The sequence below is a fragment of the Sciurus vulgaris genome, assembly GCF_902686455.1.
Source record: "Sciurus vulgaris genome assembly, chromosome: 8".
NCBI lineage: Eukaryota > Metazoa > Chordata > Mammalia > Rodentia > Sciuridae > Sciurus > Sciurus vulgaris.
The window spans coordinates 152,976,970-153,001,517 of record NC_136468.1 but is presented as its reverse complement, the minus strand read 5'-3'; the positions used below and the strand labels follow the sequence as shown (position 1 = coordinate 153,001,517).

Here is a 24,548-nt window from a genome sequence, read left to right as displayed (position 1 = left end):
GCACAGCCAGGGCCACCCACTCCCAGCGCCTCGGCGGGAGGGCCGCCCCGGCTCGGCCGGCCAGCGGTCCCGGGGCTCTGCCCTCTGAGCACACGGCTCCCACTCCCCACCCGCCAGGCACCGTCCTCCCTGCTCTTCCTGCTCCCTGCTGGCCCCTCTCGTCACCCCAGGCCCCACCTCTGCTCAAACCCTGTGGGCCCAGGAAAACCCCAGTGCCATGCGCCTCCCAGACCTGCAGGGACCCCCGCCTTGCGCAGGACCCTGGTCAGTCTCGAGGGCATCTGCCTGGCTCCCCAATGCGCACACCCCATGTCCCTGGCTGCCCTGCAGGCCGAGGCACGTGGGGCGGATGCTCAGGGTCCGAGCGCGCCCTGCGTTTGTCCATCCCCTTCTGCCGTGCGAGGGAGGGCTGCAGCTTCTCAAGCCCAAGGATGTGGTCTGTCCTGCTGGAGCCTGGGCACCGTCGCTCAGCGCCGCGCCAGCCACGGGAAGCCCACGGCACACCCCCTCGCCCACGCACGGCACCTGGCCCAGGCTGGGAGAAGGCCAGTCCGCCGGGGCTCCAGCCCAGTGCCAGCACCTGGGGCTCACAGGAGCCTGGAGCTGCCAGTCCTGAGCTACCCCAGTGCAACTGCATAGGAGAAAGAGGGAGAGAGAGAGAGACAGTGAGGGAGGGAGACAGAGACAGGAGCAGGAGAGAGAGAGAGGAGAGGGAGGGAGGCAGGGTGGGAGACAGACACGGAAAGACAACCAGGTGTGTGGGCACACGGCGGCCATGCCTGTGATCCCAGAGACCAGGGAGGCTGAGGCAGGAGGATTGCAAGTTTGAGGTCAGCCTCATCAACTTAGTGAGACTCTGTCTCAAAATAAAAATAAAAGGGCTGGGGATGTGGCTCAGTGGTCAAGCACCCCTGGGTTCAATCCCTAGCACCCAAATAATTTTTAATTAAAAGAGAGGCAGGCAGAGGTGGAGCAGGCAGTGCATCCGCAGACTTTCTGGGTGCCTCCTGCAGGCACAGGGTTGTGGGGAGCCAGGTCCAGGGCAGTAAGCCGGCAGCAGGGTCTGTCTACGGGGCTACCTCTCAGTGTCCACATGTGGCTGGGTCTTGCCCACCCTGCCTGGACTCCTAGGAAGGCAGGACTCAAGCCAGCAGGGGCCGAGCTCAGAGCGGGGGGTGAGGAGGCCCTGGCCCGCCCAGCGCCCTGCGACTCTGGGAGCTGGAGGACACTGGCCCCACAGGGAGCCCAGCTCGGAGCTTCCACGATCTCACCCAGCTGGGGACAGGGGCAGCCAGGGAACTGCGTCCAGCCTGACTCCCAAGGCTGCCCCTGGCCCCAGGACTCATGAGTCTCCCACGCCCCTCAGGTCAGTGTCCCGTGTGACGATGGAAACAACCCCTCGCCCTCCCCGGGTGGACGCGAGGACCCAGGGGAGCTGGAGAGTCCGGCAGTAGCTGCTCTGTCACCATGATGCCATGCTTTGGAGTGACCAAGTCCCCTGAGAGGCAGCGGTGGGCGGGCAGGGGCAGTGTAGCGTGGCCTGGGCCCTGCCCTGGCGCCTGCACCCACCTCCCCATCGCGCGAGCAGCCCTACCCCAGCTGGACGTGTTAGCAGGGGACTTGGGGAGGGGAAGAGCAGGAGCCCTCACGTGGCCAGGGTGCCTTCTGTGGGGACCAGGTGAGGACAGTGGTGGACAGCGTGGGCGAACCAGGAACCGCCCTTACTGGAACAGGACGCCAGCTCGGGGGCCAGGGCTCTGGCCTCCAGGGCCACGAGGAGCCAAGGCGGCTGATGGCGCTGGTGGACCAGCACCCAGCTCCGCGGGCTGGAGGGACAGGTTCCACCGAGGTCACCGAGGACGTTCTGTGGACTCCACACCCAGGCCCTGGGACCACGTTTGCTCATGAGCCTGGGCCACCTCGAGGTCAGCCGGCCCTGCCACCATCCGGGCCACAGCCCAGCCCCGACCCCTGGACCACGGGAGCGAAGGCTGTGGGCATCGTCTGGTGACAGCTCCACCTTCCTGAGTGCCAGGGTGGCGGGCCGGAGCCAGCCCTCGGGAGCACGTCCTGACCGGCAGGGACACAACAGTGCCCAGGGCCAGCGCCACGTCCCAGAGAGCTCGGGGAGAGAGGTCCTCACTCTCCACTCGACTGTTCTGCACGTCAGAACTGGAGCCGTGTCTGCGTCCCGCGGGGTCCGGCAGCCTGTCCCTCCTCCTCAGGCTGCAGCCTGCCTGGCCACTCCTGACTGCCACAGGCCCTCCTGGTCCCCAGGGGGTCATGAAGCTCCCCCGACCTCACTGGACACCGGGGAGACACGTCCTTTTGGAGGAATCAACCCAGGGCCTCTCGCAGGCTGCACAGGTGGTCCACCGGAGCTGCTCCCCGGCCGGCGTAGAAAAGTTTTATTAGAGTGGGCGTCAGAACGACAGTGAGACAGCAGCAGGACACCCGGCCTCTGGGACCTCAGGGGCCTCCCCCCACTGCAGGCTGCTGGACCAGCGGCCAGCATGGCAGGACAACGGGAAGGGGCTTGGTATGCGAGGGCATTACCGAAGAACAGGAGGGAGTCTTCCCCAGGGGACCTGTCTCCCAGAGACCCCCCAGGCCTTCCCGTCCGTCCTGATGGCAGGGGCCACTCCAAGTTCCAGGGAGCACAAGTGGACAGAGGGACACAGGATGTGGCTGGGCTTGGGGAGGGGCTGCAGGGGCTGGTCTGGCCTCTGCCCCTGGGGCCAGGAAGTGTGACAATTGGTGAAGGGAGCTGTCCTCGCCTGTGGAATGGGGCCTTCTTGGCGCATCCCTAGAGCTGCAGGGTGACCGACGACTTCCCATCACTCAAGGAGCAAACCCCGATGCCGGCAGCGCCTTGGAGCCAGGAGGCCCCGCCCCACCCGGGACCTCTGCGCTGGCGGTCTCCTCTGCCTCTTGCCTTTCCCTCAGAACACCGCACCGCCGGCTCACAGCCGCCCTCCCTCCTCCATTCGGTGGGCCTTCCGGATCCCCTGAAGGCCACTGCTGCAGGGGGTCCTCCTGCTGAACTCCTGCTTCTCCGGGTCCAGGGCAGGGCCTGGAGCTGAGGTCCACCCGTCCAGGTGCTGCGGCTGGGCTGCTGGAGCGGCCTGTCACCCTGTTCCACCTGTCAGACAGCCGCAATTCCCCCCTACAGTCTGCTGCTCACCCTCTTCCCTGTGAACCCCACTGTCAGTCCAGGGGTCAGAAGGCCCCTCCGCAGCCCCAGAGAGGATGCTGGTGCGTCTGCAGAGGGCAGATGAAGCCCTCCTGGGGGGAGAGGGGAGCTGGCGGGAGGCAGTGGAGACACAAGCCCCAGATTTCCATCTGGGAGCCTGGGATCCGAGGACGGTTCTGCCCTGGGCTGCCGCTGGGTGGAGCAAGGCCTGGACGCTGGCGTCTGTGCACTTGGCAGGCAGGTCCTGAGTGGCCACTGGGTGCAGACGCCAGTCCCCCGCTGCAGGCGGCTCCAGCTCCCGGCAGGCGGCACTGGATCAGATTGTCAGGTGGGGGACGAGAGGCTGTGAATGTCCAGGCCGGGCCCTCGGAGTTTCCCCGGGGCCTCCAGGATCCCATCGGTGAAAAGGGCACAGTGACCCCTGGGGACTCGAGGAGGGGCACAGGAAGGTGGCGATGGACGCCAGCAGGGCCATCTGCGAGCAGAAGGGCAACGGGAGAGGAAGGGAGGCGTCCACCTGCCGCGGGCAGCTCAGGGCGTGCGGGCCCGGGTGGCGGCACCCAGCGCGCACAGCAGCAGCAGCGGCGCCGAGGGCGCACGGGGCGGCGCAGGCGCAGCCGCGGAGCAGGAGCACACGGCGAAGCCGTCCTGCGAGCGGCCTTGCGGCCCGGGCTGCGCGCGGGCAGCCTCCACCTCTCCGGTCGCAGGTGGCTCCCCGCAAACCAGCCAGTCCCGCGCGGTGGACTGCGGGTACCCGGGCGCTGCCTCCAGCTCGCCGTCCTGCACCTTCCAGTACTCCTGGCCGCGGAAGAAGTAGGCGGCACCTGCAGGGAGCAGCGGGGCTGAGCGGGGAGGGGGGGGGGGGGGCCCGGGCTGCCCCAGGCAGGGGTGGGACGTGGGCCACTGCTGGGGTTCCTGTCCCTGACGGGTTTTACCCAGGATCTGCCCTGTGCGGGCTTTCTAGGCGCAGGGCACAGCTCAGAGGGCTGGGCACTGCCCGACCTGGTGGAGCTGCCTGGGGGTGCATCTGTGCCAGCAGCAGATACAAGCTGGGGCGCAGGAGGAAGAGGCTCTGAGCTGGACACTTGGCCAGGCTTGTCGTGCCTAGGAAGGGCCCCACAGATGCAAAGGCCCTGGGGTCCAGTTTGGGTGTGAGAAGCAGGAGGAGCTGGTGTGGACAGGGCTGAGGACCGGGGAGAGGGGCCAGGTGTGTGGCCTTGGGGCAGCCTAGGGCTGTGGCGGTCACGCATCAGGCTCAGCTGACAGGTAAGCGGGGCTCAGGGACCCCCGCAGCTCTCCCCGCTTTGCTGGTGAGGACGCAGGCCAGACGCCTCGACCGAGCATGCTCACCATCAGACCAGCGCATGGCGTCATCCAGCGTGCTGGGGACACCCCTCCACAGGGGCCCCTGGGCAGGGTAGCCAGGGTCCATGCGCCGGGTATGGTCATCATAGCGCCAGTATAGCTGGTCCTTAAAGAAATAAGTCCTGTCATTGTGGGACCAGGAGAAGGCGGCGTCCACGCCGCCAGGTGGGAGGCTGAAGTCCGAGATGGGCCGTGGGTATCCTTCCTCTACGTTATTGTCCTTAAACACCCAGTATCTGTCTCCTGGGGGCGAGAGAAAGCGTGTGGGCAGGGGCTCAGCTGCCCTCTCCCCACGCCTACCGCCCTCACCAGGCGGGGAGACGGCGGCTGCAGCGGTCACCCGCATCCCAGTGCCCAGGAGTCCTCACGGATATTCATTGAGCACCTACTATTTTCAGGCCTGGGTGGGTCAGGTAACCAGCAGCCTGTGGACACAGGTTCTGCTCTGGCGGCCACGTAGGACCAGAAACAGAGCTTAGGGTGAGTTGGCCACTGCCTGGAGACACGCCCACCCCAGTTCTGTGCGGGGGGCGGGAACATCTTCACGGGCAAGTGGGCAGGTGCTCATTCTGAGCCTGTCTGCCGAGTGATCACCCCGCGGGTGGCTGGCCACAGAAGCAAGCACTAAAGCCCTTTGCCACAGGGCTGCAGTCCGACCCAGGACCACAGCGCAGGCTGCCTGGGCAGTGGGAGGACGTGAGGTGGGGTGCTGGTCAGCTGGTGGGCGGGGCATACAGCACAGCCACGGGGCAGGGCAGCCGCAGCTCCTCAGAAGCCAACAGTGGAGCGCAGGCAGCACGCAGCACTCCGCACGCACCCTCCCGGCAAAATGCCAAGAACCGAAAGCAGGATCCCCGAGAAGCCCTCGGGCAGGGTGCAGAGGCCCCGTCCACACTGGCCAAAGCACCAAGCAAGCCCGGCTCCACCCACGGTGCACTAAGAACGCATGCGCAGATTGTAGTCCCGGCACTGGACAGACCCATAGTCAACCTGGAGGAGGAAGGACCCCCCCCCCCCCCCCCCCGCAGCCGGGGAGGCTGAGACAGGAGGATGGTAAGTTAAGGCTGGCCCGGGGAACTTGGAGAACTTGGAGAGGCTCTGTCTCCAGACAGAAAGGACTGGGATGCTCCCGGGTAGAGCAGATGGGTGCAATCCCCAGTACCAAAAAGAAAGGGGAAAAAAGGAGGAAAATCCTGGCATCCGCCCGACGGGATGAACCCGGGCACAGGTACCAGCCTCACGGAAGAATGAACCCTGTTTCCTGCAGTCGTGTGGGGCCTCTGGAGCGGCCAGACTCCTAAGACACAGAAAGGGGTGCCAGGGGCCAGGCTGGTGTCCAGCGGGGCAGCTTCAGTTCAGGTGGGTGGAGACCGTGGTAGACGCGTGCTGAGTGCTCAGTCCACCAGACCAATCGCCAACAGCGGCGAGATGTTGAATTGCAACATGTATTTCTTGCCACAAATAAAAATGAAAAAAGGGGGTACTGGGGTGTAGCTCAGGGCAGAGCACTTGCCTAGCGTGCGGGAAGCCCTGGTGTCGTCTCCACTAACACGCACACTAACGTGCACACAGCACACTCACACACACACCCATGTGCACACACACATGCAGGCGCACACACATACACACATACACGCACACACATGTACACACAAGCACACATGTACAGACATGCACACAAGCACACTCACTCATGCACACCCATGTGCACATGCAGGCGCACGCATGTACACACATATGCACACGCACACTCACGTACACGTGCACACACACAGGCCCACACACACCCACACACCCACGTGCACATACATACACTCATGCGCACATGCACACACACTCATGTGCACACCCACGTGTGCACACACACCCGCACACTCACGTGCACGTGCACACACACGCAGGTGCACACACGACAGGCTGGAAACAGCGGAGATGCTGACGCAGTAAGGACACAGGGACGAGACCGGGCCACGTGGGCTCTGCTCAGTCTGGCACCAGGTCGCAGGCGCCAGCCGACACCAGGCAGCACTGGGACCCGTGGCTTTGTCAGGGGCCCAGGCGCGTGGCTGGCAGACCTGGGCAAGACACTCAGATGGGCTCAAGTCTCTCCCAGAAGGTGTGACAAAGAAACCTGCAGGCAACCTGGCCCAGGTGACCCTGAGGAGCATCCCCAGATGGAACGGGTCAGACCCAAGCCCTTGGGGACACTCCTGCCAGCGGGAGCCCAGGACCCGATCCTGGGAGGCACCACACGCCCTGAGGCCTGGGCCTCGTGAGGGAGATGCTGAGGGCCAGGGAGGCAGCATGAGTCTGGGACACACTGCGAGGCGGCTGAGCCTGTGCCCTGGACGGCGGCCTCTGGTCACTGTGGTGGCCACTGGGGACTCTAGGGCTCTGGGAGCAATGTGTCACGCGGTTGGCTGTCTCCCTGTCCAGGAGAAAGGCGGAAAGCACACCCAGAGGGGCAGGCCCCGCCTGGGCTCACAGCACCCTGGATTTCTGGTGTCAGGAATGCGCCAGGGTGCTTGGCCATGAGCCACTTCCAGCCCTTTCTCATATCTTTTTTAGAGACAGGGTCTGCTAAGTTGCTCAGGGTCTGCTAAGTTGCTCAGGGTCTTGTTAAGTTGCTCAGGGTCTTGTTAAGTTGCTTAGGGTCTGCTAAGTTGCTCAGGGTCTTGCTAAGTTGCTCAGGGTCTGCTAAGTTGCTCAGGGTCTTGTTAAGTTGCTCAGGGTCTTGTTAAGTTGCTTAGGGTCTGCTAAGTTACTCAGGGTCTGCTAAGTTGCTCAGGGTCTTGCTAAGTTGCTCAGGGTCTTGTTAAGTTGCTTAGGGTCTGCTAAGTTGCTCAGGGTCTTGCTAAGTTGCTCAGGTCTGCTAAGTTGCTCAGGGTCTTGTTAAGTTGCTCAGGGTCTTGTTAAGTTGCTTAGGGTCTGCTAAGTTACTCAGGGTCTGCTAAGTTGCTCAGGGTCTTGCTAAGTTGCTCAGGGTCTTGTTAAGTTGCTCAGGGTCTGCTAAGTTGCTCAGGGTCTTGCTAAGTTGCTCAGGGTCTGCTAAGTTGCTCAGAGTCTTGTTAAGTTGCTCAGGGTCTTGTTAAGTTGCTCAGGGTCTGCTAAGTTGCTCAGGGTCTTGCTAAGTTGCTCAGGGTCTGCTAAGTTGCTCAGGGTCTTGCTAAGTTGCTCAGGGTCTGCTAAGTTGCTCAGGGTCTGCTAAGTTGCTCAGGGTCTTGTTAAGTTGCTCAGGGTCTTGCTAAGTTGCTCAGGGTCTGCTAAGTTGCTCAGGGTCTGCTAAGTTGCTCAGGGTCTTGTTAAGTTGCTTAGGGTCTTGCTAAGTTGCTCAGGGTCTGCCTAGTTGCTTAGCGTCTTGCTAAGTTGCTCAGGGTCTTGCTAAGTTGCCGAGGCTGGCCTTGAACTTGTGATCTTCCTGCCTCAGTCTCCCAAGCTGCTAGGACCACAGGCCTGCGCCACTGTGCCCAGTCCATGTGGTCATTTATGCAGTTTTTCTACAAGCCAGATTTGTTCCCCCAACATAAAATTTGGAAGGAGGAGGAGATTCTTTATGTACTAACAGGGGTGGTCTTGGAGGAGCAGTTGGTGGAGAGCAACAGGCACGGGCCGTGTGCAAAGGAAAGCAAAGCAGCAGCAAACCTGGCAGCTGGCTTAGCAGCACACTCTCCTCAGGAGACGGTGGAGAGACAGACTTGAAGACCCTGCTGGACGCGTGTCCTCTGCTGCGGTGCAGGGTCCCCGTGGGCAGCCTCCAGGCCACCACCCGGGGCGGGACCTGCATCTCCCGCGGCAGCACTCACCCAAGCGGTCCCCAGGGCAGGCCAGTGCAGGTGCCCAGGTCAGTTCTGCAAGGGACGGGGCGAGGCAGGCGCGGAGGAAGCAGCTACGGAACGGCAGCCGCAGCTGGGCATCGGCGCCTCACGGAGAAACAGGCGGTCTGGCCGGTGCGAGCAGCTGCAGTGCTGCTCCACACCCGCCGGGTTTACGTCCCGGGACCTCAGCACGTGGCCTGCCCTGGCCAGCGAGCCTGCAGGCGGGGTCACGCTGCTTTGGGCATCCTCGTCAGAGGCCGGAGGCGCGCCCAGGCGGCCAGCGCCGTCTCAGGTGGAGAGCCCTGGACACTGCGGTCAGATGCAGGGCCCACGGCAGGGTGGGCTGAGTCCCTGCTTATCCACCCCAGTCGGGGGCCCAGCAGACCCAGCCCTGCCCAGCTCGCCTGCTGCTGCCCCTGACACAGACACAGTGCTGCTGAAGTGCCCAGGACAAACCCAGTGATGAAGCTGCGAGGCTTCCCCAGGGTGGCACCAGGTAGGGGTGGTCTAGGCACCAGCAGCCAGCTTGCCCAGCTGTCAGGGTGGGTGTCCACTCGGCATTCTGTCCTGCCAGCTGCTACCTCTTGTTCTTTGTGCTCCGCAGGATGGCTTCTGCCTCAGGGCCTTAGCACGGGCTGTACCCTTGACCTGAACTCTGTTCCTAGGACTCTGGTTTTATTCATCATCATCATTATTGATTATTATTATTTGGGTTCTGGGGATTGAACCCGGGGGGTGTTTCTACCATTGAGTCACATCTCCAGTCCCTTTCATTTTAAGGATCTAGGTTGCTGAGGCGGACCTTGAACTTCCAGAGTGCCACTGCGCCCAGCTCAAATGGCATCTCCTGCAGGCGCTCTCTGCCAACGGGATTCCTGCCACGCTGGTCCCCCTAAGCTACCCTTACTACTCGTGGAGCTTTCTGGAAGGAAGGCAGGGTTGCCGTGCTTGCTCGCTGTGTACCTGCAGGACCTCCCACAGGATGGGCATACAGTAGGTGCTCAATATGCATCCATCTAGCGCACAGTGAATGAGCTGCTCTGTGCTCTAGGCCAGTCTCCAGCAAGGCACACACTCTGGGCTGGGGGTGCCGCTGCAGCCTCCGTCAGTGAGGCCAGCTCGTGTGGGTGGGCCACCCACCTTTGAAGAAGACGATCTTGTGGTCACTGGTGCGCTCGTACACGGCGTCCACGCTGTCCAGGTGCAGCGGCAGGCCCCTCCAGAAGCGGTGCATCTGTGCCGGCTGCAGGGACACCAGGTGCCGGTCCCGGTTCAGCCTCCAGAAGTACTTGCCTGGGGGCACGAGACGGGGTGCTGCAGGTGGTGGGTCTGGAGGCCCAGCGGCTGTCTTCCCACCCACCACCCTGGGCCCTGGGGCACCTTTGAAGAAGAAGGCTTCACCCCGGATCTGGGCCACGGCGTCGAAGTGGGCGCTGCACCTGTGGGGCACGTCCTTCCTGAGCCTGCAGGGCAGAGAGGCAGGTGGGCAGGAGGCAGGAGAGCCCGCAGCTTGGAGCCGGGGCAGGCAGCGCGGGGAGGGAGCCCACAGGACGGGCGGGGCCTCGCCAGCTGCCTTCTGACGGGGGTTCGGATCCAGAATGTTAAACAACTTTAAAAACTTACCCTTAAAAAGACAGGCACCCTGTCATTAAATGGGCCCAGGAACCAGACACACTTCTCGGAAGAAACAACGGCCACCAACATAAAACACTGCAGTGTGAGGCAGATGCCAATCACGCCGCCTGAGAGTCCACCTCTCCAGGCACACCGCCTGGCCAGGAACACTCCCGGAGCCAGCTCTTCCGCCAGGACGTCCCGCCTCAGCCCGAGCCCCAGGAACGGGGCCGGCCTCCGACAGACTGAGACCTTTGAAACCATGAGCCCCAAGTAACTTTTCCTCCTCCAAAAAAGTATAATATGAATAATAATAAGCGCTGGAGAGGATGTGGAGAAAACGGAGCACTTCTCCATAGTTGGTGGGACTGTACACAGTACGACCACCAGGGAAATCAGTATGGAGGCTGCTCAGAAGACCAGGCATGGGCTGGCACAGTGGCCTAGCCTGCAATCCCAGCAGCTCTGGAGGCTGAGGCAGGAGGATCTCAAGTTGAAGGCCAGCCTCAGCAACTTAGGAAGGCCCTAAGCAACTTGGTGGGACCCTGTCTCTAAATGAAATGTAACAAGGGCTGGGGGCGTGGCTCCATGGTTAAGTGCCCTGGGTACCAAACAACAAACAGAAACCTGTGGTATTGTGGTGTTTGTACGCAATGGAGTTTGATTCAACCTTGAAGAGAAATGGAATTATGTCATTTGCAGGAAAATGGACGGAACCTGAGAACGTTACGTTAAGTGAAAGATGCCAAACTCGGAAGGTCAGGGGTCATGTGTTTTCACTCACACATGGAAGCTCTGAGGAAAGAGGAAACGAGCGGTAGGGATCTGGTGAAATCAGAGGGGCACTGGCAGAGGAAGGAGGACGGGAGGGAGAGGGAGGCACCGGGGAGCGATACTGGTCAAGTGATGACGTGACTGTGTGACACACGATGTGTAACCATGAATCTACTGCTGCTGAGAATTACAAGGCACTAATGAAGATGTTTAAAGGAACCGGGCACGGTGGTGCACACCTGTCATCCCAGCCACTGGGGAGGCTGAGGTGGGAGGATCACAAGTTCAAGGCCAGCCTCCACACCTTAGTGGGACCTAGCTGGGGTTAGCTCTGTGGCAAAGTGCCCTGGTTCATTCCCTGGTACCAGAATATCATAGATACACATTAAAGGAAGAATGGAGTAGGCGCTTTCGAAGAAGCCGCCGTCGCCGCAGGCCCTGGTCAGTCGATCAGGAAAGAATCGGGCATTAGACTGGTGCTCGCCTGCTCCCCGCGCCCCAGGCTGGCAGGGTCTGAGCTCTGAGCTGCAGAGCCCTGTGGGCAGTCCTCACTGCCCTACCCAGAGGCCAGCTGCTGCCTTGCGAGGCCCACCCTGCTGGCACGGGACCCAGTTCCAGCTCCAGAACACTGCGTCTGGTCACAGCCCGCGATGGGGACCCGGGAGGCCAGGGAGCAGCGAGCATGTCCCTCCAGGGCAGACGCCAGCTCTCAGAGAGGCCGGCTGGGGCTGCCTGAGGTGGAGCCCAGGTCCTCTCAGCACCACAGGCCCCAGGGGCCCTCTGGGCCAGAGCTGGGGCAGAGCCACGGAACGGGCACACCAGCACCTGGAACGGGAGCTGGACCGGCGTGGCAGGCAGCCCTGAGCCCCACAATGCAGGCCGAGGCGAGCATGGCGCAGGCCAGGCCAGCCTGCGCCTTAGTGACCCCGTTGCAAAATAACAGCTGGAGAGGGCTGGGGTGCGGCTCAGGGGCAGCGCTGTGGCCTCGTCCCAGAGCCAGAGAGAAGGAAGGACGAATGGGAAGGGCAGACGCGGAGCGAGGAGGAGGCCTGGCCGGGGCGGGGCACCCGTGGGCCCTGCTCAGGACCCTGGTGTGCGGAGACCATGGCTTACGGGCTGCTGGACCGGTTGTCAGGGGGCTCTGGCAGGAGCGGGGGCTGCTCGGGCTCCGGGGTGTCCAGCGGCGCTGTGGGGGACACGGACTCGCGCACACCTGTGGACACAAGGAGGGCAGCATCAAGCCAGGGCCCTGGTCTCTCCAGCCCCTCGGGAGGGGCCAGGCCGACGGGTACCTGGCACTCGGTCCACAGCACCCACAGCACCCAGGCCATCTGAAGACCTGCCCAGGGCCTGCCTGCTGGACCTCAGCCTGTTGCCTGCAAGAACTGAAAGTGGGCCGGGCAGTGGCCAGTGCACGGGACGGCCACTCCAGGGGGGCAGGTTCCAGCCAGCTGGGCACCTTAGCGAGACCAAAGGGCCTGGCTGCGGCTGGGAGGTGGAGCGCTCGCCTAGCCTGCCTGAGGCCTGGGTTTTGTCCCCAGCACTGGGGACACAGGGACAGGGAGCAGGCGTCCCCCGAGCAGCCGGACTCTGGCTCACGGCTCCACCCAGGTTCTGGTGTTGCTCATCACACAGTGTGTGGACAGGGGAGCCCAGGCGTGAAGAGGAACACGCTCTGACACGCTAGTGTGGAGGGGTCCTGAGAACGCTGTGCACACAAAAGACAGGTACAGAAGGCCCGGGCTGCAGGACCAGCCGAGCTGGTGTCCCGAGTGGGCCGACCCTCAGGGACAGCAGGGGCCCTGCTGCCCGGGGCTGGGGAGGCAGGGAAGGCTGACCAGCTCTGGTCCCTGGAGTGCTCGAGAGCTGGGCAGAGGTCACGTCTCCACAGCTTTGGGCCAAACACGGGAGAGGACCCCGTTTTTTTTCTTTTTTTTTGGCTCCAGGGATTGAACCCAGGAGCTTAACCACTGGGCCACACCCCCAGCCCTGTTGTGTTTTATTTAGAGACGGATCTCACTGAGCTGCTTAGGGCCTGGCTAAGTTGCTGAGGCTGACTTTCAACTCACAATCCTCCTGCCTTAGCCTCCCAGGCCCTGGATCACACACCACACCCAGCGAGACGTGGACGCTGTGAAGTGGTGGATTTGGTGGCCGGTGTGGAGCCGCCTGGTAGGGACTCGCCTGTTGTGGTCAAGTCCTGGGTCTATTCCCAGAACCTCAAGGAAAAGCAGAGCCCCGGAAGTCAGTGGAGAGTGGCAAGGGCTCGTGCAAAGCCTGGCTCTGGGCGTGGGCATGGCCTGGCACTGCGGGCACCAGCAGGGAGGCATCTCCTCACCTCCTGCATCAAGCGTCATCCTCCCTGGGCACCGTCTTCCATGGAGGACGGACGGTGTTCTTCTGCCTTATTTCTGATGTTTTCCTAGGAAGGAGTGGCCCTAGGGCAGAGCTCAGCTTGATGTACATTTCTGTGGGCTATCCTGGGCAAGCTGCCTGCCTCTGGCCTCTGTGGGCCATCCTGGGCAAGCTGCCTGCCTCTGGCTCCTGTGGGCCATCCTGGGCAAGCTGCCTGCCTCTGGCCTCTGTGGGCCATCCTGGGCAAGCTGCCTGCCTCTGGCTCCTGTGGGCCATCCTGGGCAAGCTGCTTGCCTCTGGCCTCTGTGGGCCATCCTGGGCAAGCTGCTTGTCTCTGGCCTCTGTGGGCCATCCTGGGCAAGCTGCCTGCCTCTGGCTCCTGTGGGCTATCCTGGGCAAGCCGCCTGCCTCTGGCCTCTGTGGGCCATCCTGGGCAAGCCGCCTGTCTCTGGCCTCTGTGGGCCATCCTGGGCAAGCTGCCTGCCTCTGGCTCCTGTGGGCCATCCTGGGCAAGCTGCCTGCCTCTGGCCTCTGTGGGCCATCCTGGGCAAGCCGCTTGTCTCTGGCCTCTGTGGGCCATCCTGGGCAAGCCGCTTGTCTCTGGCCTCTGTGGGCCATCCTGGGCAAGCCGCTTGCCTCTGGCCTCTGTGGGCTATCCTGGGCAACCTGCTTGCCTCTGGCTCCTGTGGGCTATCCTGGGCAAGCTGCCTGCCTCTGGCCCCTGTGGGCCATCTTGGGCAAGCCGCCTGCCTCTGGCCCCTGTGGGCCATCTTGGGCAAGCCGCTTGCCTCTGGCCCCTGTGGGCCATCTTGGGCAAGCCGCTTGTCTCTGGCCTCTGTGGGCCATCCTGGGCAAGCCGCTTGCCTCTGGCCCCTGTGGGCTATCCTGGGCAAGCTGCCTGCCTCTGGCCCCTGTGGGCCATCCTGGGCAAGCCGCTTGTCTCTGGCCCCTGTGGGCCATCCTGGGCAAGCCGCCTGCACTGTGTGACTGTTTCCTCTCCTGTGCGGGCACAGCCACCCGCTCTCAGGACACGAGGACCTGGCGCGGGCAGCCTTCTCTGCCCAGGCCTGCTCCTCCCCACAGAGCTGCTGCCAGGGTTCTAAGAACTCTGGGGACAGACATCGTTTTCCTGGGCTCCAGGGATGAGCTCTAGCAGGCTGCAGCCCAGCGGGCTGCTGTCCCCTCCCTAGGGGCAGCAGAGCTCAGGGCCGTCCAGGGGGGTGTCCGGCCTGGGGGACACTCACCGTACAGCTGCCAGACGCGCACCCTGTCCTGGTAGGGGAGGTGGTAGCGCAGAGGGTCTCCCACGGGGCCCTGGTAGTAGGGCCGCATGATGGAGCTGGAGGCGGAGACGTGGCTCAGGCCGATGGCGTGGCCGAACTCGTGGACAGCCACCGCAAACAGGTCCATCCCGTGGGCATCTGGGGGACGGTGCACGTGAGCATCTGCCCTCTGCTCTGGGGCCCCGGAGCCTCGCCTGGCGCTCCTGGGCCCTGGCCCGTCAGGTTCTGCAGGGCCGCAGGGACTGCCTGCCCTCTGAGGCTCTGCGGGGTCTTGGGGCGCCCCCCTGGGGGCCTCTGACCTCCCAGTGGGCAACAACCTCCCCTGGCCACATGGTGCTCGTTTGAGCTTCGAGGACCAGCAGGGTCCCCAAGCACAAAGGCCTTGTGTCAAGAGGGTCCCCAGGCCCCCGAGCACAGGCCTGGCCCTGAGCGATGGGCTGGGCCCTCCTCCCTGGGCGAGGCCCAGCTGAGGCCGGCCAGGATGCTCACAGACACCGGGGGTCGGAGTGGGCAGACCGCCGGGCAGCGCACCGTCCTGCCGTTCACACTGGGGCGCGCGAGGCCCGACCGCCTCCTGAGCTGGAGCCGCAGAGGCTCCTCGGAACCCGCAGAGTCTGCAGGGCCCTGGGGGCTGCCGGGCTGGGGGGTCCCACGGACTCAGCACCCACCCGAGGAGCGGAAGGTCCAAGCCTCCTCCTCGTCGAAGTGGGTGTCCCCGGCGGAGGGGTGGTCCCCGGGGAAGAAGGCGTGGGCCACAGTGCCGCCCGGGCCGTCGAAGGGGTAGGCGTCCTGGTGGTCGGCCCTGGCGAAGTCGATCTGGATGTCCGCGGCGCTGCCGGCCACCTCGTGGAAGTTGAGCGGCGAGATGTCGCTCCAGACCTTCAGGGCGTAGTGCATGAGGGCCCGCACCGTGTCGGGGCCCAGGGCTGCGTCCCGCGGGAAGGTCCGGACCCTGCAGGCGGGCGGCAGGTGCAGGCGTGGGCCACGGGTGGCACCCCAGGCTCGGTGCCTGGCCGGGCATCCTCCCACCTCCGATTGCCCGAGGTGGACACGGGAGGTGAGGATCCAGGGGCTGAGGGGCAAGTGTCTGCAGCCAGTGCTGCTGACCGCTCACAGGGCACGCATCGGCCAGGCCACCCAGCCGGTTCCAACCTGCAGGCCCAGCGGAAGGGGAGGCCAGCTAACCAACCTCCTAAACCCCGAGTGCACGGCCTGGTTTGGAAAGGGGGTCTCTGCAGATGTGACCAAGGGACGGACGCATGAGATAATCCCAGACGGGAGGACCCCAGATCCAGGGAGCCTCTCTGTAAGAGGCAGGAGGCCAGGGGACCCCAAGAGAAGGAGGCCGCATGCAGAGGGAAGCAGAAATGGCTGAGGGGATGGCTGGGACCGGCCCTGCCCTGGGGCTTCTGGCCTCCAGATGCGGGATCACTCCCAGGGTCTCAGTCCTCCTGCGGATGGGCAGATGCAGGCGGGAGCCTCTCCTGGCCCTGGCCACCCACCTCCATGACAGGTTCCTCTTGTTCCACTTGGTGGGAGCCGGAGTCTGGCGTCTCCTTCGAGCCCAGGTCAGCGGGGGCAGGTCAGGGAGGGAGCAGCGTGGGGTCTTCATCAGGGCCAGTGTGGCTGCGTCTGCAGGGCGGGTGCAGGTCAGCAGCGGGCCCGGCTCATCTGCCCCAGCCTGAGGTTCCTAGGGCCGCTAAGAGCTGCGGCCCTGGCTCTGGCCACTGGCCTCGTGCTCTGGCCTTGGTCCCCAGCGCAGGCCTGTGGGGATGAGGCCCACATGGGGGCAGGGCCCAGGCAGCATGGACTCACGGCCCTGGGCCAACAGGAGGGGCAGCCCTACAGGGACCACAGCATCTCCGGCCGTCCACAGCACTGACCCAGGATGCCAGTGGCCTCCAGGCCACCAAACTGCTGCATGGCGGCTATGGCCTTGGACAGCTCCTCCTGCGTCTGTAGCCGCCCTGTCGTGGGGTCCGCTGGGGGCAGGTAGCCAAACCTGCTGAGCCACTCCTAGGGGCAGAGAGCAGAGTGAGCAGTGGCCAGGGTGTAGTCCACACAGAGCCGCCTGGACCAGTACCGAGGAAGGAGCAGGCCTCTGGGCAGCACCGGCGAGGCCCGATGCCCTCCAGTAAGCTACTCTATGGGCAGCTAATAAACTCCATGTCCCTTAGCTGGGGTGGGCTTGTGCAGTGGCCAACCCGTGAAACTGCTCACAGCAGCCCTGCACCACCTCGCTCCTGAGGTAGCAAAACATCCAGGGGACAAAAGTGAAATTAGAAGGTTCTTAAACATGGCCAGCACCAGATGCAGGCCCTAGGCTACTTGTTGGGGGTAGTCTCCGGCCCAGTCAAGAAGGGCAAGAGATGACCTCACAGAGGAGCTGCATCGAGTGCTGAGCACCCAGGCTGCCCACTGGACCCTCTGCTGTGCAGCCTGGGGAAGGTTGGTCAAGCCCTCTGGGCTGCTTTCTCAGCAGTGAAACCAGTACAGTGCTTACTTTGCAGGGTGGTTGAGGATGGGGCCCCAGGGAGGTAGGAGATGCTCACTCCAGCACCACCCAGGTGCTGGAGGCAGAGTCTGGGTCATTGGAGACGCAAGTGTGGTGGGCAGGAGGGTCCCGCTTCCCCTGAGCCAAGCGGGAAGCAGGAAGGCAGATGGAGCTGCCAGCCACGGGGCCTGGGAGGACCTCATGGGCACCTCTGTGCACGGCCGTGGCTTCTGCAGCCACCAGGTGGCGCTGTACCAGCATGCAGAGGACGGGGACCATCCCGTGAACACAGCTCGGCAGGACCCACAGCTGGGTTTCGGGGACCCCGCGAGCCCACGCCAGTCCTGGACCTGCTTCAAGAAGGGCGTGAGCCCGGTGACGTGCCAGGGTCCGGCCAGCAGCCCCATTTCTCTCTTCAAGTGGGGACACACCCAGGGCCCCCCACGTGCCAGGCAACCTCCAGGACCAAGTCACACCTTAGGGTCTTTGTTTATTTTGAGGCAGTCTTGATAAGTTGCTCAGCTTGGCCTCATGCCTGTAATCCCAGCAGCTCAGGAGGCTGAGACAGGAGGATCGCAAGTTCAAAGCCAGCCTCAGCAATCTGGTGGAGACCCTAAGCAACTCGAGTCTCTAAAACATGATAAGGGCTGGGACGTGGCTCAGTGGTTAAGCACCCCAGGTTCAACCCTGGGCACAAAAAGCGGCAACAAAACCCTGCCTCCCTCCAGGCTCCAGTTGCTGGGATCACGGGGTGCAGCCTGCACCTAGCTGGGGCTGCTTCTTTGTGATGGGTTCTGCTTATGGTACCGGCCAGGCCCCCTCCTGCCCTGTGCTGGTGATGGCAGACCTACAGGAAGCCAGTGGGACTGAGCTCCCAGCACCTCACCAGGGACAGGTGCTCACCAGGAGGGTGGTCCCCATGATGTGCATAAGATCTGCAGATAGAGAACCAGCTGGGCTCCCCCTCCAGGTGACACGGGGTCCCTGCCGTCCCTTTATCCGGTCCCAAGCCTTCCCAACCCACATCCCCCCGCAGTCTTGCGAGGAGGTCCCCAGAGTGTGTGCAGAACTGGGGATCCTGGTGACCCCTCCGAGGCCACAGGACAGGGTGCTGCCGGTGGACCTTCCCGGGGGGGGACCGCAGGAATACCTGGCCGTCGTTCAGGGTGGGCGCTGGCACCAACCTGCGGCCCCCTCCCGAGCTCCGCCCCACCCGCGTGCCTTCTCGGGATGCTCTAGGCCTCCCGGGGGGCACTGCTCCGTGCCCTGCGATGCCCAACGGCAGCCGGGGACACGTGCGTTCTGGCCCCACATGTTTCTTCCAAGACCACGCCGCGGACGGCAGCCTGGTCTCTGGGCACGCTGTCCACTGAGCCGCATCCCGGCCCTTCCCATTCTCGGGTGCCCAGGCTGGCCTTGATCTACCTGCCTCCTGCCTCAGCCTCCCGAGTCGCTGGGTCAGAGGCGCACGTGGCGCCCGGCCGCAGTCTCGAAGTGCTCCTTAGACGCCAGGCTGTGCCACAGGCTCCTGGAAGCCCCTGCAGTTTCCCCAGACCATACCTGATGCCCAGTGAGGATGCCCTAGCCCCTCAGTGGACATCCACCCAGGTCCCCCACGGAGCCAGAGGGGCGGAAGTCCCCTGGGGGACGGCCCACTCGCCTGGCCTTGCGTGGGACCCCACGGGGGGCTGGTGTCTCTGGGGTAGGCCTTGGGGGCAGGGGTGCCGAGAAGCCCGGCAACTCCTCCCGATCTCCAGGGGCGGATGGTCCCCTAACGCCCAGGGCTTCCTATTCTGGCTGGGGAGTTAATCCACTTGAAATGTGGAAGGAGGCTAAGGGGCCGTGAGGTGGCAGGGGAGGAGATGCAGCTGGGACAAGCCACCGGAGGCTGGGGTCCCTGCAGGGGCAGAGGCTGCAGAAGAGGCCAGCTCAGCCCAGCGCACGCCCGAGCAACGCAGCACAGCATGTCCCCCAGCACCTCGGGGATGCACCAGCCCCTTTGAGCTCCAGTGCTGCCCCAGCTGAGGTCCGCGGTGGTCGGCTGACCGCTCTCCCCCGCCGTGCCCACCGTCCCTGCCTGGGACCCACGGAGCCCCCAACCCACAGAGCTGGGCCCGACGCTGCCGCCACCAGCTCACTGCGTCCTCCCTCCCCTGTCGCCACGGAGACAGCCGCTGTCTCCAGGGCAACGGAGCCTGCGCAGCGGGGTGAACCTTCCAGAAGGCCACAGGGAGGGGCCCGCCCGGCCTCCCCACCTGGCCAGGATTCCCGGCCCCAGGCTGTGGAGGCCATTGCTACAGGCCCACAGAGGCCCAGGCCAGTGAGAGCGCAGGGACCCCGCTGCCGGCCAGGGACCCCGCTGCCGGCCGGGCGTTCACCCCCCTCGACACCACGTCCTTCCTCAGGGCTGTCGGGAGGCATAAGGCACGTGGCACAGACGCCCTCCAGGACTGAGGTGCGCCGCCCCCGCGTCTGACGGACTCTGCCCAGCGGCCGGCCCCAGCCCTGGGCCACAATCCCCCACCACTTCCGGCCCTGGCTGACCCGAGTCCCACCTCATGGATGGGGAACTGAGGCTCAGAGGCCACGGCAGCACCACGGCTGAGTTGACTCCTGCAGGCCCTGCCACGGTGCCCAGCGCCCGCTCTTGTGCCCCCGCCCCGGTGCTCCGTCAAGCCCCTGTGACAGCATGGTCAGCATGACCTCCGCTCCCAGGAGAAACAAAGCCCAAAGAGGGTGGGTGACCTGCCAGGGCCCCACAGCACAGCCACAGCCTCACAGCCTCAGCTGCTCTGGGGTTTACTCGGGAGCTGGCCTGCAGCTGGGGGTGACCCCGTCCCAGTGTCTCCACAGGGGGTGCCTCCAATCTCCCTCCGAGTGTCTGTCCATCTGTCCTGAGGGTGGGTGCTGGGGAGAGCAGGCAGAACTGTCCTGCCTGCAGTCAGGGACCATGCATGGCCAACAGCACACAGACGGTCTCAGGTGGCTTCGCATCAGGAGCGGTAATGACCATTGGTGCTCCTGATGGGTTAACCACCATCCTGCACTGTCCACTGGGAACTGGCTGATGCTCACTGTAGTCCTTGGATGTACTGGGAGGACAGGGGTGTCCCCTTCTATCCTGTACTTGGCACATTGCGTGCTGGCAGATGGCTGTGAACCAGTCTTATGAAGTGGGCACTGTTGCTGGATCCCTGTTTTACAGATGAGGAACTTGAGGCACAGAGTGGTCAGGGCACTGGCCCACAGTCACACAGCCAGTGGAGGCACAGCTGGGACTGGAAGCTGGGCTCACCAGACAGGGTCTATATGGTAGCTGTTGTGCTGAGGGAGGGAGGGATGTGATGGGACAACTAAGCAGGAGCTCCAGGGACAGTCCTGGGTGACACTTGAGCCCTGAAGAGTGTCCGGGCAGAGGGACCAGCCTGGGACATCCAGGGAGCAGAGGAGCTGGGGACGGGAGCCCTGGAGAGGCTGGGAGCAGGAAGGCCAGGTGGGGAGCCAGCCGGATTCTGAGTGCGAGGTGACGCCAGGTTCTGTGCCCTGCCCCACTCCCCCCAAGCCTGCTGTGACTGGACAGTGCCCAGAGGTCCACAGCAAACAGACTCAACACCGTGTGCCCAGCGCCAGCCCTGCACCCGGAGTCAGGCTCCATACCACCAAGTGCAGATCACGGGCAACAAGCCCAAACCCCCAGGAGCTCAGCGTCCTCAGGACCGTCGAGGGCGGGGCCCTGCCAGAGCACAGCCTCCACGCCCCATCCTCAAGAGGACCAAGGCAGCAGCCCGGGATCCTGGTGGCCACCGAGAGGGCACCACGGAGCGAGCGACATGGTGGCAGCCTCCCTCTCTGCAGCACCATCTTGTTTTGGTGCCAGAGATCAAACCCAGGCCTTCATGCATGCCAGGTGAGCCCTCTGCCCTGGTGCCTCGCGGCACCATCGAGTCTATCTAGGCTCTGTCTGTGGGGCCAGGCGACAGCTTAAGTTCTCGGAGCTCAGGCGGGTGCAGGGGACATCCCTGACCCCAAGGACAGAACTGAGGGCACCTCAGAGTCGTGGGCTTTCTCGGGTGCTGGTGCTGAGGACCAGGGGCTGCTGGTGTGTCTTGGCTGGCTGGCGCCCCAGGAAGGGGCCGCGGGCTCTCGGGTGCTCTGCTGTCCTGGCGCCTGCTTGCTGCCTTCAACCCAGCTGAGCCCAGTCGCTCTGCTTATCCCAGGCCACCCTCACCATCCCAGCACCGCCTTCTCGGTTATCCTGGAGGCAGAGACCAGAATCTCCCCCTGCAGCGTGGCGCCAGGCGATGAACCCAGGCCATCCTCAGGAGTGGAGATCTGAGAAGAAACTCGGAGCACGCTGCCAAAACCTGCCGCCATGACCCGCCACCGGAGCCTGCCCCGAGCAGCTCCAGGGCTCCTGGAAGCGCACTATGGCTGCTGCTGGTGGCACGGAACTAGAAACAGCTGGCATGTCCCTGCCAGGCCTGGTTAAGGGAGGTGGCATCTGTGCAACGAAATCCAAAGGGGTGACCCAGTCATTCTCTGGGACCTTTTCCAAGACGGACTGAAGATGAGAACAGCAGGGCACTGGAGTGAGCAGAACCACGCAGGACTCAGGACCACACACCCACCTCCCGCTGCGTCCAGCCATCTCCAGAGGGGTCCTTGGGAGAAGGACCGCGCCCCCAGCACCTTTGCAGGGCTGGCACATTTTGCTGTGGGCTCAGGAGATGGGATGGCAAACTGAGGCCCGTGGGCACTGTGTGGAGACAGACCCGGGAGCCCCAGCATGCTCCTCCGCACCCTCAGCAGCCGAGGCCTCAATCCAGCTTTGTGCAGACACCCTGGGCTGGGCTGGGCAGCCCCTCCCGACTGCTGGGCTCAGCGCTGTCTGGCAGAGGCCGGGTCACACACACAAAGGGGCCCTTCTCCTCACAGGCGCTCAAACCCAAACCCCCAGTGGGTGCCCCCAGGGAGATCTGGAGGGCCAGCCCTTGCAGCCTCCTGCCCCTGGGGCCGGAAGCTCCCTAGCGTCATCCCGCTGAGGGCCACCAGAGGGCGCCCCCTCACCACGATGGGAGCAGAAAGCCTCAGTCTTCCCACACCAGAGAGCCAGCCTGCCCTGGGTGGGGGCCGCCATCTGGGGGTTGCCTGTGGCATCTGCGCACTTCGTCATTGTTCTTTACCAATGTGTTGGGTGCCAGGGCCCCACTGCCTCTGGCCAGGGCGCAGGTGCCTGCTAGGAGCGTGAGCCTGGTTCAATCTCTCTGGCCAAGGGACGGCATGAAACTTCCCAACTGCACCAGGTCTGATCAACCAACTTGGCTGGACCAGGGCTCCATCCCCCACGGCGCTGACTCCAGCTCCACTGGCCTTCCTGGCAGCTCCTTTTGTGGCACCCTGGGAGCTGGCAGGCGCAGCCTGGGCCTTACCATCATCCACGGGGAGCTGGGGCCCTGTTGGCTTGGAGTGTGCGCTGCAGTGGGTGTGTGTGTGTGTGTGTGTCAGGAGATCCCCAGCTAAAAGGGGCCTGAATTCAGAAGCCACGTGAGTGGGCGGGAGCCTGCCCTAGGGGTCCTTCAGGCATCGGAAAGTGGGCAACAGGGAAGGTGGCTAGTGCCCTCCCAGATGGCTGTGGGGTGGCCAACTGAGCTTCTCATATAGGCCCTGGGGCAAGTCCTGCCAATGGGGGGTTGTGTGCTCACCGGAGGGCCCTTTCCCAGAACGTTCCTGCCTGCCTGAGATCCGCCAGGCCACCTGCCTGAGCCAGAAGGTTTGGGAGCTGGGGATGCCAGTGCTGCTGGAGATCCGCCTGCCAGGACCCCATCAGGAGACTGCCTGAGAGGGCGGGGGCTTGCGCTCGGGGAAGGCCGCCTGGCCCGGGTCCCTGCATCTCCTCAGACCCAGGGTAGCCCAGGTGGGGCCTCACAAGAAGCCGGCTCCCAGCACCGGCTGTGTCTTCGCCTAGCTTAGCGGGCCGCGGTGGCAAGAGCCTTAAAGTCTGATCTAAACCCTCGGGGTCTGCAGGAGACTCCAATCCGGCCGGCAGGCAGCAGAGGGGTGTGGGAAGATGCCAGGGCCAACTCCCAGCAGGGCTGCCCATCTAAGCCTGGGGTAGCGTCTTGGAGGGGCTGGAGGGCAGGGAAGGAGGCTGGGGAAGGCGACGGGGCTGCAGCGGGCCTGGAATGGTAGGGGTCCCCACCGGGCTCAGGCAAGGCAAGGTTCGCCGCCTTCACGGAGGAAGGGAAGAGAGACGGGGCCAAAATTCACGCTCAGTGGGGGTTGGGGACCGGTCCCTGGCTTCTCGGAACCCTCGGCGGAGCAAACTCCAGGACCACTGGCTTTCTAGGCGCCCGCATGCACGGCCGCGGCCCTCCCTCGGCTGAGATGCGCGCCCCTGCCCTTCGCTGCTCCCGCCGGGAAGCGCGCGGGGTGCACAGCTCACAGCAGCTGGCGGTCCCCACCCTCCGGGCACCCTCACTGGGGCTGCTCCAAGCCGGGGACCTGGGCTGGGGCTGGGCGACTCCCCCAGCTTTCCAGGCTCCTTGCAGCTGCGGTGCGCTCCGAACGCAAGAGTGGGGAAGGGACCCGGTGCCCTCACAGACCTGGAAGCACCGGCCCCACTCAGCCTGCGCCCCCGGCCTCAGTTTCCCTGTTGGGACGTGGGTCCCAGGCGCCCCGGGTTCCCTCACCACGCCGCGACGCACAGGCGGGCTTCTCCCTCGCTCCGCGCAGCCGTCCGCAGGGACCCTAGCTCCCGCGCGGGCGCTCCTCCCGCCCTGGGCCGTGCACTCACCACCCCCAGGCTGAGGTCCTCCGCGCGGGGTGCGGGCGCGGGCGCGGCGCAGCCCCCGCGGGCCGCCAGCGCAAGCAGCAGCAGCAGCGGCAGCAGCCGGAGTCCCGGGAGCGGTGGGCCGGGCCCCCGGGCGGCGCGGCGCCCCATCCCGCTCTCCGGGCTGCGTCGGCGCGGCGGCGAGGGTCCCCGCGCCGGTCCGCAGCCCGCGTCCCTGAGATCCGCTCGGCTCGGCTCCGCGCCCCGCGCCCTGCGCTCAGCTCGACAGGACTGCCTTGCACCGCCCGCCTCGAGGGGCGGGGCATGCTAATGTACGCTAATGACCGCTCGCCCCGCCCGCCGCCTTAAAGGGCCCGCGCCCTTCCCGGTCGCGCCCGCTAGGCGCTCAGCTCTGGGGGACCCGCCGTGCGCCCGCCCGCCTCCAAGGGGCGGGGCCATGCTAATGAAGGCGTAGGACCCACTCGCCCCGCCCGCCGCCTTAAAGGTCCCGTGACCCACCGCGGGTTGCGCGGGCACTGGATGTGCGGCGCGCAAAGCAGGCGCTTGCCCAGGGTCCCAGGACTTCCCGAGGCCGCGGCTCGCTGGTGGGCCGGCGGTGCCCCGGGGTCCCGTCCACCCCTGGGGAGCAGACCTCCCGGTCCGCCTCAGCGCCTGGGGCCCTGTCGCGTTCGCTGGAGACCCGGCGGCCGCCGCAGCAGAATGGGCGCGTGGGGGAGCCCGCGCGCCGCGGAGCGGGAGGGGAGACAGAGGGAGCGCGGGGCGAAGGGCGGGGAGAGCGTGGGCAGGGGTCCCGAGAGCGTGGGGAGACCGAGAGCATGGGGAGCGGGTCCTAGAGCATGGGCCTCAGGAGAGCTGGTGGGGTGAG

At 64.7% G+C, this 24,548-nt stretch overlaps 1 protein-coding gene across 2 annotated transcripts; it reads right to left on the bottom strand.

The window, feature by feature from the left end:
* Positions 1–2,393: 2,393 nt before the first annotated feature.
* Positions 2,394–23,953, bottom strand: MMP17 (matrix metallopeptidase 17). 2 transcript variants are annotated; one of them, XM_079151605.1, is made up of 10 exons: positions 23,687–23,953; positions 16,283–16,415; positions 15,902–16,031; positions 15,068–15,351; positions 14,361–14,537; positions 11,875–11,974; positions 9,754–9,836; positions 9,514–9,666; positions 4,544–4,801; positions 2,394–4,017 (listed from the first exon to the last, which is right to left on the bottom strand). In XM_079151605.1, exons 1-10 carry the CDS (start codon positions 23,831–23,833, stop codon positions 3,725–3,727), a joined length of 1,758 nt encoding a protein of 585 aa, XP_079007731.1. In that variant the 5' UTR covers positions 23,834–23,953; the 3' UTR covers positions 2,394–3,724. The 2 variants fall into 2 exon arrangements, with proteins under 2 accessions (XP_079007731.1, XP_079007732.1); XM_079151606.1 differs by having other exon boundaries at positions 9,754–9,812.
* Positions 23,954–24,548: the final 595 nt, after the last annotated feature.